General features: G+C 50.0%; 1 protein-coding gene across 1 annotated transcript in view; it reads left to right on the top strand.

The window, feature by feature from the left end:
• SPDYC (speedy/RINGO cell cycle regulator family member C) overlaps positions 1 to 15,850 on the top strand; it is a 33,110-nt gene extending 17,260 nt beyond the window's left edge. Inside the window, exons 5-10 of the mRNA XM_081790234.1 lie at positions 1,140 to 7,432; positions 7,694 to 7,752; positions 8,218 to 8,303; positions 8,405 to 8,576; positions 8,659 to 9,001; positions 13,933 to 15,850. Coding sequence (XP_081646360.1) covers positions 7,291 to 7,432; positions 7,694 to 7,752; positions 8,218 to 8,303; positions 8,405 to 8,576; positions 8,659 to 9,001; positions 13,933 to 13,973 — 843 coding nt within the window. The 5' untranslated portion in view covers positions 1,140 to 7,290 and the 3' untranslated portion in view covers positions 13,974 to 15,850. The remainder of the gene's footprint in view (positions 1 to 1,139; positions 7,433 to 7,693; positions 7,753 to 8,217; positions 8,304 to 8,404; positions 8,577 to 8,658; positions 9,002 to 13,932) is intronic.
• The last annotated feature ends 437 nt before the right edge of the window (positions 15,851 to 16,287 follow it).

Here is a 16,287-nt window from a genome sequence, read left to right as displayed (position 1 = left end):
AGCCATCTATGCATCCAGTGAATATGAACAGAGTGCTTACACCGTAGGCTCTGAGTCAGAGCTGGAAGTCCGGGGACAGACGAGGCCGACAGGGTCCCTGATCTGAAGGCACTGACCCAGTGAGAAGTAACAAGGAAGCGAGATGATTGCAGACAGTGATCCTATAAGTACCACAGTTAAGGAGTTTGTATTTTGTTAAAACGAATATTTTCTTTTCAATTTTTTAAATGTTTATTTTTGAGAGAGAGAGAGAGAGAGAGACAGACAGACAGACAGAATGTGAGAGGGGGAGGGGCAGAGAGAGAGGGAGACACAGAATCCGAAGCAGGCTCCAGGCTCCGAGCCGTCAGCACAGAGCCCAGTGCGGGGCTCGAACCACAAACCGTGAGATCATGACCTGAGCTGAAGTCAGACGCCTGACTGACTGAGCCATCCCACCCAGCCACCCCAAAAGGACTATTTTTAAAAGATCATTGCAGCTGTAGAGAGGGTCCAAAGCACAGGACGTCAGAGACTGTCCAGCGGACCACTGGCATAGTCATGCCGGAGCTGGTGCCCAGGGAGGCAGTGGGGAGGAGAGGTGGGCGTGAATTAGGGAGAGATTTTTGAGCTAGAATCCATAAGATACAGTGATGAAGTGGATGTTGGGGGTGAGAAAGATAGTAGAAGTCCTTCTAAATTCTCACCCGAGAGAACACTGCCCAGCAAGGGGAATGAAGAAGCAGCTTGGCGGGGGGGGGGGGGGTCCTTACCCCAAAGTAGACCTACTGTGCACTTCCCATTTACATAAAGTTAAAAGCAGGTGAGACTAAAAACTAACCTATGAGGATAGACTCCAGAATGGTGATTCGTCCTGGGGGAAACAGAGAGGGAGGGGGAAACAGAGAGGGAGGGGACACCAGAGACTGAGCAGGGCACGTGGGGCCGCTGGCTACACCAGCGTGTTCTGAAAATTCACCCAGCTACTCATTTCTGTTCTGTGCACTTTTCTATTGCGGCTGCTGTGCTGCAATAAAATATTACATAAATAAATAGAAAGAATAAAGAAAGCATAAAAAAATGAAAAGCAATGACCTCCAGTTTTTTGTTGTTGCTCTGTTAATTGAATTTAATTTTAAAGTTTATTTATTTATTTTGAGGGAGAGGGAGAGAGAGAGCACGCACAAGCGAGGGAGGGGCGGAGAGAAGGAGAGACAGAATCCCAAGCAGGCTCCGCACCATCGGGGCTGAGCCCAGTGTGGGGCTTGAATTCACAAAGTGTGAAATCACGACGCGAGTGGACAGCAAGAGTCAGATGCTTTGCCAACGGAGCCACCCCAACGCCCCTGTTGCTGTGTTAATTTTAAACAGCTATTGGTAAGTAGATGGGGAAACGGAGGAAGGGACAGGTTCATGGGGGCAGATGAGGAGAAAACAAGCAGAGATGTCCGAGAGGCAGCCAGGGGTACAAGTGTGGATTTGGAGGAGTGTCAGGGCTGGGAAGAATCTTTGGAGCCTCTGGAAGGATTTACAGCTGGTGGAATAAATAAAGCAATTCAGGGAGCAAATCGGGAAGCAGGTGCCAAGGCAAGGGGCCCAGAACCAGGCCTGGAAGTTTGGCTGTCCTCTGCCTCTTGGATCCACGGTAACCCTCTGGGCATGCGCACTCGGGGCTCATGTCCAGCTCCCCCCTCCTCCTATCCCTGCCCGCCCCTGCCCCCCAGGCCTGTGTCTCCATCCAAGCCAGCCCCCTACAGGTCTACCCAGGGCAGCTTCAGCCCCCAGCCTCTGGCTCTTTCTTCTCCAGGGGTCTACCCTTGGCTGCCTCTCCTCTTTGGCTTTTTTTTTTTTTTTTTTTTGTCTCTCTCTGGGGCTTCTTGAGACCCTTGAATGGGAGAATCCCTACCTTTGAAATCCCACAATCCATTTTTTAAAAATCGATAATTGAACATCATCACAATGAAAAATTTCCTCTGTGAAAGATAATGTCCAGAGAGGGGAAAAGATGAGCTATAGTTTGGGAGAGAATATTTCCAAATCATATATCTGACCAAAGCTTGGATCTAGAATATGCAAAGAACTCTCTAAACTCGACAGTAAGAGGGGTGCCTGGGTAGCTCAGTTGGTTAAGCGTCCAGCTCTTGACTTTGGCTCAGGTCACGATCTCATGGGTTCATGAGTTCAAGCCCCGTGTTGGGATCTACGTGACAGCGTGGATCCTGTTTGGGATTCTCTCTCTCCTTCCCTCCCTGCCTTTCCCATACTCGTGCACCCCGCCCCCCAATCAATAAATAAACATTAAATAAAAATAAACTCGACAGTAAGAAAACAAACCATCCAATTAACAAACAGGCAACAGACTGGAACAGACACTTCGCCCGAGAAGACGCATGGATGCAAAAGTGTCCCGGGGCTGCCGTGTAACAAAGTACCACAACCCGGGGGGCTTCGAAGATACATCTCATCTCTCCCAGTGCTGGAGGCTAGAAGCCCAAAGTCAAGGTGTTGAGGGGCCATGCTGCCTCTCTGGTGGGTGCAGGCCATCTCTGGTGTTCTCTGGCCTGCCACCACAACAATCTCTGCCCCTGTTGTGACCTGGCTGTCTGCCCTCTGAGTGTCGGTCTTCACCTGATGTGCTCCTCTGTGTGCCCGTCTGTGTCTCTTTCTCTTCTTCCAAGGACACCAGTCATACTGGACTAGGACATACCCTAATCACCTATGACCTCATCTTAACTTGATTACATCTGCAGAGACCCTATTTCCAAATTACATCCCATTCACAGGAAACGGTGGTGGCGGGGAGGGGGGTGACCTCAACACATCTTTTGGGGTCAGCAATTCAGTCCACGACAGAAAATAAGCGCATGAGAAGATGTTCAATATCATCAGCCATCAGGGAAATGCGAATCACAACCACGCAACTAAGGAAACCGAATAAGAAAGACGCAGAAGTATGTAACACATTATACAAAGAGTTCCAGTGAAGATTGTTTAATTAAAATTTGTCGCCTCGAAACCCAGCGATCAAAAGTTTATATGCGGATGACGTCCGAGCACTAAAAAAATGGTGAAGAAGGTGCATGTTCATTTACAGGTGGAAATAACTAGAAGGGTAGAAGGGGTGCCAAAAACAACAACAACAACAACAACAACAACAACAACAACAACAACATAGGACTAAAAAAGAAGATTAGTAATTCCAAAACTCTCTGAAAAACGGCCACTCTGAAAAACAGCTTGGCAGTCTCTCATAAAGTTAAACATACATTTAGCACAGGACTCCTCCTAGGTGTTTACCCTACAGAAATAAAAACCTGTGTCCGTGTAAAATCCCGTACATAAATCCCTATCGATGTTCATAGCAGCTTCATTTGTAATGGCCCATACTGGAGATCACCCATTCCATACAGTGGAATACTAGATGGTAATAGAAACATTTGGGAATAAAAAGGAAGGAACCGTTGATACATGCAACAACCTGGATGGGTCTCAAGCACCAAAAAAAAAAAAAAAAAAAAAAAATCAAAAAGTGAGCGTTTGTAAAAACTGATGAAATCCGAATGATATGTAGAGTTTTGTTGTGCCAACGTCAGTTTCCTGGTTCTAACTGCTCTCTGGTTATGCAAGATGTTGTTACCCTTGGGGGAAGCTGGGTGAAGGGGACACAAAAACGAATGAAAGAGGAGAGATCACAACCAACACAGAAATAAAAACAATAATAAGAGAACATTAGGAGCAATGATGTGCCAATAAAATGGGAAATCTGGAAGAAATGGACAAATGCCTAGAAACATATAAACTACCAAAACTGAAACAGGAAGAAATAGGAAAATTGAACAGACCCATAACCAGTAAAGAAATTGAACCAGTAATTAAAAGTCTCCCAACAGGGGCACCTGGGTGGCTCAGTCGGTTGAGCGTCCGACTTCGGCTCAGGTCAGGATCTCACAGTTTGTGAGTTCGAGCCCCGTGTCGGGCTGTGTGCTGACAGCTCAGAGCCTGGAGCCTGTTTCAGATTCTGTGTCTCCCTCTCTCTGCTCCTTCCCCACTCATGCTCTGTCTCTCAAAAATGAATAAACGTTAAAAAAATTTAAAAAAAAAAGTCTCCCAAGAAACAAGAGTCCAGGACCGGATGGCCTTCCAGGGGAAACCTACCAAACATTTGAAGAAGAGTTAACACCCATTCTTTTGAAGCTCTTCCAAAAAATAGAAATGGAAGGAAAACTTCCAAACTCATTCTCTGAGGCCAGCATTACCTTGATTCCAAAACCAGACAAAGACGCCACTTTCCTTACCTCTTAAGCAACATCTGTGCGAGTCTAAATTCTTTCAACATAAAAAGTGAAAAAAAAGAATTCTCCCCAGTGTGGAGTGTCAGATGCCCAAGGCTGTCACCGAAGGGATGGGCCTGAAGCACACCCGCAAGCTTTTTTCTACCAACCTACTGAGGGGGAGGGGTCAAAACTACAGCTGGCCTGGGGGAGTCATTCATTCATTCATTCATTCATTCTGAACACCTCCTCCATGTCAGGCTCTAGACCAGACAGCCAGGCTCCCTGCCTTATGCTTCAACATGGGGCCTGAGGCCAAGAGACCCCAAAACATCCAGATACCCAGAAACTCGGAGAGATTGAGAGACAGCAGAGAGATCAAGAGATTAAGCGACTCAGAAACCAACAGAGCCTGGGGGACACAGAGCGGGAGGGGCAGTCCCTAGGAATGAAAATTCACACTGGCAGCCGGGGCCGAAGCCTGAGCCTGGGAGCAAAAACAGAGACGACTGCTGGGTGTCCAACCAGTGACGAGCATCTGGGTCACAGGAAGGAGCCTGCATCTGGGGTCCCGGGACCTGAGCTCCAAAGCTGGTCCGGTACTCACCACCCATGTGGCCCAGCCACATTCCCTTCATCTTTCATTTAAATGTCAGAGGTCAAGGCCCTGAGCCTCAGTTTACCATCTGAGAAATGGCAACGGGAACCACAAGACCTACTTCCCAGGGGCAGGTGTGTTGGTCCCGTGACTTGAGCCCACTTGGGACTTGGAGCATAAACGATTCAGCTTCTTTCTGGCCTCCATTTCTATTAAAATACGTACTTTATTTTTTATTCTATTTTTTTTTTTTTAGGTTTATTTTGAGAGGGGGAGAAGCAGAGGAGGGGCAGAAAGAGAGGGAGAGAGAGAATCCCAAGTAGGCTACGTGCTGTCAGCACAGAGCTTGAGGCGGGCCTTGATCCATCGATGGATAAAGGGATGAGCACACTGTGGTCTATACACAGAATGGAATATTATTCAGCCGTAAAAAGGAAGGACATCCTGACACATGGTAGGGCGTGGATGATCCTTGCAGACATGCTAAGTGAAGTAAGGGCATCACAAAAAAAGCCAACCCCTGTGTGATTCCACCTGCATGAGGTCCCTAGGGTAGTTGACTTCACAGACGCAGAAGTAAAATGGTGGTTGCCACGGACCATGGAAGGGAAACAGGGAGTTACTGTTTAACAGGTAAAGGCGTCCAGTTTTGCAAATGGATGGTGGTGATGGTTGCACGCTATGAATGTACTTAAAACTACTGAACTTAAGGGGCGCTGGGGCGGCTCAGTCGGTTGAGCGTCTGACTTCTGCTCAGGTCATGATCTCGCAGTTGGTGAGTTTGAGCCCCGCCTCGGGCTCTGTGCTGACAGCTCGGAGCCTGGAGCCTGCTTCGGATTCTGTGTCTCCCTCTCTGTTCCTCCCCCGCTTGTACTCTGTCTCTCCCTCTCTCTCAAAAATAAATAAAGATTAAAAAAAATTTTTTTTAACTACTGAACTTAAACATGGCTAAGGAGGCAATTTTACATTATGTATATTTTACCACAATAAAAAAAAAAAATTGGGAAACAAAGCGTCACCCGTCAAATGTGGAAAGTAATGCAGGTGCTGACTGTCCCATAGAGTTGGAGAGGGAGTAAATGAAGCGGTGAAGACGAAAATCTTAAGGCAGCTAGGGGCGAGGAGAGGGCTTGACTGTCTTTGGCAAAGGCCTCCTCTCCAGGCTTGGAGCCACAGGCCCGGCTCCCCCAGCCGCTAAAGGATCTTGGGAAGGGGATGTGGACTCCGGGAATTCTCGTGCCAGGGCACTCTCTTCTCTAGCTCCGAGGTTTTTGAGATTCCTGGATCTGAAACAAACACAGACACAGCCAGCGACCCTGCCCCAGCAAGGCGCAATCAGTGAACGGGGCCCAGGCCTCATTTCCGGGCCCTGCACCTTGGCTCCACCTTTATAAAGAGGTGGGGAGGGGGCCGTGTCGCCATGCAGGCCCTGGGGTCCCGCCGGCCTGCCTTTACCCCTCTTGAAGGTGGTGCAGCTTTGGAGAAGCCCTTACCCGGGGAGCCGCAGCTGGGAGGCTAATGTGGAGACCGAGCTGACTCCAGGCAGAGGTGAGCGGTGATGGCCCGAAGCCCCGCCCCCTCCCCAGGAAGGGGCCTGATTGGCGGAGGGCTGCGAGGGCGGGGCAGCGCCGGGGCCCTATAAATACAGCCGCTCTGCGCCGGGAGTTATGCTGTAGGTAATGCCCTAGCTCAGGTAAGGCTTTTTGGAGGAGGCTGGGCTGCTTGTGGGAGCCTAGGTGGAGGCCCCCGGGTTGGGCACGGGGTGCCGGGCCGCACCTTCTGAACCCCGTAGTTGGCGTCTCTCCCCGTAGCTTGAAACGTTTGAGGTGCCCCCCGCTCAACTTGCTCTGAAGGCACCCCGCCCCCCCACCCCCCCACTCCCGAGCCTCAGTTTCCTCTCCACGAAGAAAGGGGTTGGTGGTCCTTCCAGGTATGCCACTTTGGTGTGGGGTGAAGGGGTAGTTGGGAGTTGGGGAGCAATTAAGCTCTTAGGCTTTGGGGGGGTCAGACAGGCCCCACAGTTAAGTAGCCGCGAGTCTTGCCCGCTTCGGCTCCTGTGTTTGCAAAAGGGGTATTGGGGTGTACCCATCTTCTGGGGTTTAGCGCTCAGCGGCACCAGAGGTGCCTGTCGCTCCCATTCTTGCTCTCCGGCCTGGCCTGGGGTGGGGGTGGGGGGGGGTGGCTAGGACGCGGTGCGAGAGCTGCAGCAAGTCGGCTGCGTTTCTGGCCTCCCCAGCCCACGCGTACCCCAGTTTCTGCCTCCGAGCGCCGCCCCCACCCCCATCTCCACGCCCGACTCTCCATCTTCTGGAGGCCCCCTGTCTGGCCACCCTCGACCCTCTCGACGGGTGGGGGGCAAGGGGGTCGGGGCCGAGTCCCGAGGCTACTTTCTCCACAGGCCATCCTGCCCCACCGCGCCCTACCCGCCCCCACCCCCATGAAATGAGCGACACTCAAGACTTTGCCACTTTCCCCGTGGTTGCCACCCAGGTGAAGCTGGGGGGCTGGAGCCGTCAGGGTGGGGGCAGCGTGTCTCTCTGCCCACGCCCGCATCAGGAGCTCCAGGCCTTCCTCAGCCTTCTGGGTGAGTTCCCCGGGGGTGGGAGTGCCCAGGGGGGGAGGGGGAGTGCTGGGGGACTTGGGGGGACCCAGTGTGAGAGGTGGGACCTGCCCAGGGCAGGCATCTGAAATCTCTGTCCCTTCCCTTCCCAGGTGACCCCAGGGAGAAGGGGGGGTGGGGCATGTCAGCAAGTGGGTTGGGTGGAGGCTTGGGCTCTGGGGTGCCACTCTTGGCTTGTGTGGGGGGGTGGTAACCCCAGTCCATCATGTCTCTTCTCTACTCCAGAGCATAGTTTCCTGCAGGAATTCCTTTCCAGAGATCCCTGTTTCCAGATTTCAGATAAGGTGAGGTGACACGGAGTAGAAGCCCAGTCACAAGAGGCTTGAATGCTGCTATTGAGTCTCCCGGTCTGATGGAGGGAGCACCTCCCTTTTAAATCCTTGTTTTGTTTTGTTTTTTAAAATTATTTTTAAGTCTATTTATTTTTGAGAGAGACAGAGACAGCGTGAGCAGGGGAGGGGCAGAGAGAGAGAGGGAGAGAGAGAATCCCAAGCAGGCTCCGCACCGTCAGCCCAGAGCCTGACGCGGGGCTTGAACCCAGGAGACCGTGAGATCGTGACCTGAGCTGAAATCAAGAGTCAGATGCTTAACCGGTAGAGCCCCCCGGGTGCCCCCAAATCCTTGTTTTCACCCCACTACTTCCCCTGGGTTCTCTAACCTGCACCACGGCTTCCTTGGGTGCAAATGGCCCCTCACGGCCCCCTCTCCCGGTGCCTAACTGTCACCTCTGCCCCCCTCTGTGTCTGCAGTATCTCCTGGCCATGGTGCTGGTCTACTTCCGGCGTGCCAACCTGAAGCTCAGCGAGTACACCCACAGCAACTTGTTCTTGGCGCTGTGAGTGCCCAGGGCAGGAGCGGGGAACCCTTGCTAGGAGTTGTGGGAGGGGCCAGGGCAGATGCTTACTTCTGCTTTCCGCCCCCTGCCTCCGAGGCCAGGTTTCTTGCAAATGACATGGAGGAGGATCTGGAGGACCCTAAATGTGTGATTTTTCTGTGGGCCCTGGGAAAAGATTGGCGTCGTCAGGTGGCAGACTTCCTGCACCAGAGGGATAAGCTGTGGGCCCGGATGGGCTTCCGGGCCATGGTGAGCCGCCAGTGCTGTGAGGAGGTGAGGCCCCGCCGCCATCCTGGGGTGGGGGAACAAGGCCGGACCTCCCACCCCCATTGACTACCCGCTCTCCTCATGCCAGGTCATGGCCAAGGAGCCGTCCCATTGGGCCTGGACTCGAGAGCGGCGTCCCCACCATGGTGGAGCTCAGAGGGGCTGCCCAAAGGCCCAGGTGCCCCTGCCTGGAGGCCCCGGCCTCTCGCCTCCTCACTGTTCCCTCTGTGGCTTGCTCCCTGCCCACGGCCTCTGCAGCCACCAGCCCCGCCCCTTGCCTGTCTTATCCAAGTGCCCTTCCCCAAACCCTGAGTGCCATTGCCCTCCCTCCCAAGCTTGTCTCTCAGTGGCCGAAGACCCCTTGGTGGGGGGCTTCCTCATCATCCTGCCCCCCCAACTGCAGCTGGAGCCGGGCACCTACACTCTCCACAGTGAGTTGGGGACAGGAGCGGGGGGTGGGCTTGGGAGCTTGGGAGGCAGATGTGGGGCCCAACAGAATGGGAAGTAGGGGCACAGGGCCTGGGGTCCAGCAGGCCTGGGCGCACGTCCCAGCTCTGCCACCTCCTAACCAAGGGCGCTTGGTGGGTTTCCTCTCTCAGCCTCTCCCTGACCTTTCTCCCCAGTCCTCCCGAAGCCTCCACCGTGCCCTAGGCGCTGATATTTGCAGGGTGAAGAGCAGCCCGCCTGCTTGTCTGCTGACCCAAGCCCTACCGGCTGTGGGCCCCCCCGCCCCGCCCCGGCCTTCTGTCTTATTGGCCACAGGCTGGCAGTGCTGCCCAGGCCCCCCAGTCCCCTCCTCCCAACTGTACCCACTCTGACCCTGGCCCCTCTAATAAACTCGTGTCTACAGGACACCGACTGTGCTTAGGCCCTGGCCTGGCTCCTTGACGCAGGGTAGGGGTAGGGAGGGAATTGGAGGAGGGGGAGGGGGGGGTCTGCCAGCTCTAGGTATCAGTGATTGAGACTCACGAGCAGAGGCTCTGTAATAACAGTTTTCCTTTCCATGGATGACCGGTCATCCTGAGCCTCAGTTTCCCCTCTGTAACATCGCCTATGCATGATGAACCGTACACACAGCGTAGCTGGGGTTGAATGAGATGAAAATACACGCAGTCCTTACAAGGCCCCGGAACCTATAGGACAAAAGAAAGCTTAAATGGAGAAGTACTCTGTGGTTAGCTCAGACAGGGCTGCAGGGCCTTGTCTGTTTAGGAATGACACTTGGTGACTGCCCTGGGCTGCAGTCACATATAAGGTAATTCTTATAATACATCTACCCCCCCATCCCCAAAAGTCAACTTGTTAATGAGAGAGCAGAGAAGGCTTTCCAGAGAAGGTGGCGTTTGAACTGGGCCTTGAACAATGTCAAGTTTGCCCATGAAGGGACAGAGATTGGGAGGTAGGATATTCTTGGATAGTCTAGAGTCGAGACGAGCACTTGGTCTCTGATGTCAGACAGCTTAAATCCAAATCCCAGGTTCCTGTGTGACCTTGGCATGTTACTTAATTTCCATTGCCTCCTCCGCAAAATGGGTATTACTCTAGGATGGGTGTTGTGTGAGGTTTGAACTGCATCAATCCCAGAGGGTTTCAAGCTGTCTCGGGAACAGAGCCCAGGGGCGCCTGGGTGCCTCAGTCCGTTAAGCGGCCAGACTCCATCTTGGCTCAGGTCTCGATCCCAGAGTCTCTCAGGATTGTGAGTTCAAACCTGAGTTGGGCTTCATGCTGGGCCGGAAGCCTACTCAAAAAAAAAAAAAAAAAAAAAAAGAGGAACAGAGCTCAGATGGAAGCCCCAGGTGTTACTAGTGGAGGGAACGCCTAGGGAAAGTCTGGAGGGGAGGGTGTGTTTGGGGAATGGCTGGAAGTGAAGCTGGAAAAGTCCACATGGTCAAACAGGGGAGTCTGGACACCATTACCTTGCGTGCTCTACGAGTGGCTCCCGAAAAGTGTAGAAGTAAGAAAGCCTGGAGACTGAGCCCATTAGAAGCCAAGACGAGGGCTACAAAGTATTTTTAATTTGTTTTTCTTTTTTTTTTTTTAATTTTTTTTTCAACCTTTTTTATTTATTTTTGAGACAGAGAGAGACAGAGCATGAACGGGGGAGGGGCAGAGAGAGAGGGAGACACAGAATCGGAAACAGGCTCCAGGCTCCGAGCCGTCAGCCCAGAGCCTAACACGGGGCTCGAACTCACGGACCGCGAGATCGTGACCTGGCTGAAGTCAGACGCTTAACCGACTGCGCCACCCAGGCGCCCCTGTTTATTCATTTTTGAGAGAGAGAGAGAGAGACAGAGCATGAGTGGGGGAGGGGCAGAGAGAGAGGAAGACAGAATCGGAAGCAGGCTCCAGGCTCTGAGCCGTCAGCCCAGAGCCTGACGCGGGGCTCGAACTCACGGACCACGAGATCGTGACCTGAGCCGAAGTCGGACACTTAACCGACGGCGCCACCCAGGCGCCCCTAATTTGTTTTTCAAATAAGTAATATATTCACCTGTACCTTTTAAATTCTTAACCAAGAGTCACCTCCTACCCCTGGCTCCTCTCCCTGGAAGCTATAAAACTTGTCGTTTGTGTCCTTCCACAGAAAGAATATAAACATCCATAACCAAATGTGGTGTAATAAAAAAATATGTATATATATTTGGTCTTAGTCCCTGGTTCCCGGTACAGAGTTACTAAAACCCTTACAATGTTCTGAGTCATAGGAGTGACTTCTGTTATTCACGGTGAGCCCCTTTGGGCCACACCTGAATTTGTGTTAATGAGGCAACTCAGGGTGGGGCCCCCACTTAACTTCAGAGTGGGGGCTGGTCATCCGAAAGACCTGTCAAGAGTGGGAAGTGGAGGAGAGGAGAGGACTGGAAATTGGAACATTTCTGGGTTGATGAACAGAGACTGTACCCGGGGCGGGGGGGGCATGGGGGGTGGGGGGGTGCCACCTAGAAAGGCCAAGGAAGCTCTTTCCCCCTCTCCACCATACCTTGCCCTACACACCTCTTCTATCTGGCTGCTTCAGGGTTGTATCCTTTATTTTTTTTTAATTTTCTAATGTTTATTTTAGTTTTGAGAGAGACAGACAGACACAGCGTGAGCGGGGGAGGGGCAGAGAAAGAGGGAGACAGGATCCGAAGCAGGTTTCCAGGCTCTGAGTTGTCAGCACAGAGCCTGATGCGGGGCTCGAACCCACAAGCTGTGAGATCATGACCTGAGCTGAAGCCGGATGCTTAACTGACTGAGCCACCCAGGCACCCCTAGAGTTGTATCCTTTAAACAACTCGTACACAAAGCACTTTGTTGAGGTCTGTGAGTGTTCTACCAAATCAGCAAAGCTGAGGAGGGGGTGGTGGGCACCCCAGATTTGTAGTCAGCCAGACAGGTGTGTGGGTCACCTGGGCATCCCATTTGTGGCTGGCATCTTGTGGGACTGAGCCCTTAACCTACAGGGTCTGTACTAACTGGGAATTTATGTCAGAACTGAACTGAACTGTAAGCACCTAGTTGGCGTTGGGGAGTTGGAGAATTGGTGTGGAAAAGTCACATGTATTTGGTATCTGGGAAGAAACACATTTGATGTGAGAAGCGGTGTCAGAAGAAAGACACCACACCAAATTTTATGTATATATATGCCCCCCTCCCTTTTAAAAACTCAAAGGGAAGAATTCCATGCATCCTGGCGTGTGCTTATCCACATATTTTGAAGACGGTTCCTTATCCGTGTTCCTTTTGACAGCTCTATAGTATTCCTCTTCATGGATGGACCAAAATGTAACTTGTTCCTTACTGATTGACATTGAAGTTGTTTCCAGAGTTCTGCTATTCCCAGCAGTACTACAGAGTCACTAAGACTGGGTAAGGATATCATTATTCAAAAGGGAAAAGATATCTGTACTCTGGATTCCTAGAACTGCTCGAAGGCTACATCAAAAGAGTCGTTACAATTTTTGCCAGAGGTCCCTCTATAGAGGCTGTACCCATATCGACCCCCGCTTCCAGCAGTACGCGTGAACGCTCTTTTCCAGAATATTCACGGGTCAGTAACCTACCAGATCTTTTTCTCTTTGGGAAATGATCCCTTGGTGAAGTTCAAATTTGCATTTATTTTTCTTTTGAGTGAATTCAGAGTCATCCCTTTAAGAACTGTTTATCTCCTGGGGCGCCTGGGTGGCTCAGTCGGTTAAGCGGCTGACTTCAGCTCGGGTCATGATCTCACAGTTCGTGAGTTCAAGCCCCGTGTCGGGCTCTGTGCTGATGTCTTGGAGCCTGGAGCCTGCTTCGGATTCTGTGTCTCCCTCTCTCTCTGCCCTCACCCACCCCTGCCCTGCTTGTGCTCTGCCTGTCTCTTTCTCAAAAATAAACATTAAAAAAATGTTTTTAATTAAAAAATAAAAATTTAAAAATCTTTAAAAAAAGAGCGATTTGTCTTTTTTTCCTGTGAGCTATGCTGTTGTTTGCCCATTTCTCCTGTTTTCGATTTCTGATTGACATAAAAGGCTTTGCGGGAAAAATAGCCCTTCAAGATGTAAATTGTAAGTATTTTCTTCAGTTCATTACTGACTTTGCTGTGCAGATTTTTTAATGTAGTAAAATAAGTTTTTGGGGGCTTTTGGGGCTTGTGTCATAGTTGAAAAGACCTTTTCCACACTGACATGACTAAAGAATCTTCTCCCTTAGCTCTTGGCTACATTTTTGTTTTCATTTTTTCCTTTTAAATCTTGGGTTCATCTGGAATTTATCATATACAAAATTCCTTCCTATATTCCTAATGCCTTTTATTAAAAAACTCAACTTTTCTCAACAGATTTGAAATGTTACTTTTATTATATACTAAATTCCTGTGTGCATTTGGATCTATTTCTAGATTTTTCTATCTTCCAATGATCTATGCGTGTCAATACCCGTCTTTAATTACATTAAATTATCATGGATTTGTTGTGTTTTAATATCTGGTAGAGTTAGTCTCCCCTGATTTTTTTTTGTTTTCGGAAATCTCCTGGTTATTCTTATTTCATTTCCCTATGAACTTTATTTTTTTAAGGTTTTTAAATTTATTTTTGAGGCAGAGAGAGAGGAAGAGAGAGAATCCCAAGCAGGCTCTGTGCCAGCAGTGCAAAGCCCAACACAGGGCTCAAACCCGTGAACTAGGAGATCATGACCTGAGCCAAAATCAAGAGTCTGAGGCTTAACCAGCTGAGCCACCTAGGTGCCCCTCCCTGTGACCTTCAAATCAGCTTTTCTAACCACCTCCCAATCAGAATATTAATTGTGATAAATCTGTAGATGACTTTAGGGAGAACTGACATCTTTGTGAAGTATCTTAGTATCCAGAAAAAAGCGTCTGTCCCCTGACTTCTGCTTCTTTCAGATGGCACCAGTGGCCAGTGGCTCCCCAATTTGTACTTCTGAGAGCTGTTCCCTCCTCAAGCATCTCTGCTTGGAGGGATTGTTCCCAAAGGTCTTCCGCTGTCTCCCCAGCTTGGTGAGTCCCCCTGCCTCATTAATCCACTTAAGTGGTCAAGCCACATCAAGGGTTCAGTGTTATCTTTGATCCCTCCCGGTGTTCCAAGAGCCAGATCTAATCAGTAATTAGGTCCTATTGGTGTGTGTGTGTGTTTTTAAGACTAATTTTTTTTTACGATTTTTATTTTCTGAGTAATCTCTACACCCAATGTGGGGTTCAAACTTACAACCCCAAGGTCAAGAGTCACATCCTCTACCAACTGAGCCAGCCAGGCACTCCAAGTCCTGGTGGTGTTTTTAACAGCTTATTGAGGTCTAGTTGACATACAATAAACCACGTATACTTAAAATGTACATTTTGTTTTGACATGTATACACCCATATTACCATAATCGAGATAGTGAACATAACCATCACCCCAAAAAGTTTCCTCGAACCCCTTGTCCATCCTTCCCTCGCACCCTTTCCTACCTGCCGGCCCCCACTCTCGCCTCCAGGTAACCACTGATCTGCTTTCTGGCACTCAATTGGCATCCTTTCTCTGGAATTTTCATATAAGTGGAATTACACAGGATGAACTCCTGCCTGGCTTCTTACATTGGTTGTAATTGTGAGATTCACCTCTTGTTCGTCTTTACTGCTGGGTACTGTCCTGTTGTACAAGCATACCACAATTTGCTTATGCATTCACAATGCATGGATGAACATTTGATTGGTTCTAGTTTGGGCTGCCACAATTAAAATTTCTATGAATAGCTTTCAGCTCTCTTGCTCTGAGGAGGCCCCAGTGCAACTTTCGTCGCTAGTCCCGAAATCATCCGGCACTAGCCACCTCCACCACGCCGCTCACATTCGAGCCCCAGGAGATCAAAACGGTATACCTAAAGTGCACTGGCAGGGAGGCCGCTGCCGTGTCTGCCTGGGCCCCCAAGATGGGCCCCTTAGGGTCTGTCCCTCAAGAAGATTGGTAACGACATCGCCAAAAGAAACTGGTGATCGCAAGGGTTGGGGATGACAGTGAACAGATAGGACGCCATACGGGCGGTGCCTTCTGCCTCTCCCCTGATCATCAAACCCCTCAAGAAACCACCCAGAGACAGAAGCAGGAAAACATGAAGCATGGTGGGAACGTCACTTTGGATAATATTGTCAAGTTACTGGACAGATACCGCACCCACCTTTAACTAGAGCACTTGGAACCCACTAAAGAGATCATGGGGATTGCCCCGTCTGTGGGCTGCAGTGTTGATGGCTGTCACCCTCACGACACCATAGATGTCAGCAGTGGTGCAGTGGGATGCCCAGCTACAAAGGAAAAGATTTCAAGGAAAGATCGTTTGATGACCGTCCCTACCAAAGCTATGAATATTCATACACAAGTCTTTGGACATACGCTTTTATTTCTCTTGGGTAAAAGCCTAGGAGTGGAATAACGGGTCATATATGGTAGGTGTATGTTTTAACTTTTTTCTTTTTTTTAAGATAGACTATTTTTTAGAGCAGTTTTTGGTTTACAGAAAAACGGCTCCTTAAATACCGAGAATTGGGCACATACCCCCCTCTTTCTCCCTCACATTGTTTCTCTTGTTAATATCTTACATTTGTGTGGTATAATGTCATGTAACTATCATTGTAGTATCATACAGAAGTTTCAGGCCCTCAAGATGCCCCCAGTTTCATCTATTATCCCTCCCCACCTCCACCAAACTCTTGGCAACCACTGATCTTTTTTTTAACTATCTCTAGTTTTGTCTTTTACAGAATGTTACATAGTTGGAATCCTACGCTACATAGTTTTTTAATGGCTTCTTTTTTTTTTTTTTTTTTTTTTACAAGTTTATTTTTTTGGGGAGGGCAGAGAGAGAAGGAGAGAGAGAATCCCAAGTAGGCTCTGCCCTGTCAGCACAGAGCCCCATGTGGGGCTCAGACTCAGGAACCCATGAGATTAAGAGTCAGACGCTCAGCTGACTAAGCCACCCTGATGCCCTGTTCTTTTACTGAGCAATAGGCATTTCTTTAAAGTTTATTTATTCCTGTTGAGAGAGGGGGAGGGGGAGAGAGAGAGAGAGAGAGATGGAAGCAGGTGCACTCGAATGGGGGAGGGGCAGAGAGAGAGAGAGATGGGAGCAGGTGCACTTGAATGAGGGAGGGACAGAGAGAGAGAGAGAGAGAGAGAGAGAGAGAGAGAGAGAATATCCCCATCAGGCTCTGTGCTGTCAGCGCAGAGCCCCAGGTGGGCCTCCTTCCCCCAAACTGTGAG

Source organism: Panthera onca, chromosome D1 (assembly GCF_046562875.1).
Source record: "Panthera onca isolate mPanOnc1 chromosome D1, mPanOnc1 haplotype 2, whole genome shotgun sequence".
Taxonomy (NCBI): Eukaryota; Metazoa; Chordata; class Mammalia; order Carnivora; family Felidae; genus Panthera; species Panthera onca.
Note: the sequence above shows the minus strand (reverse complement) of the source record. Positions and strands in the feature narration are given on the sequence as shown.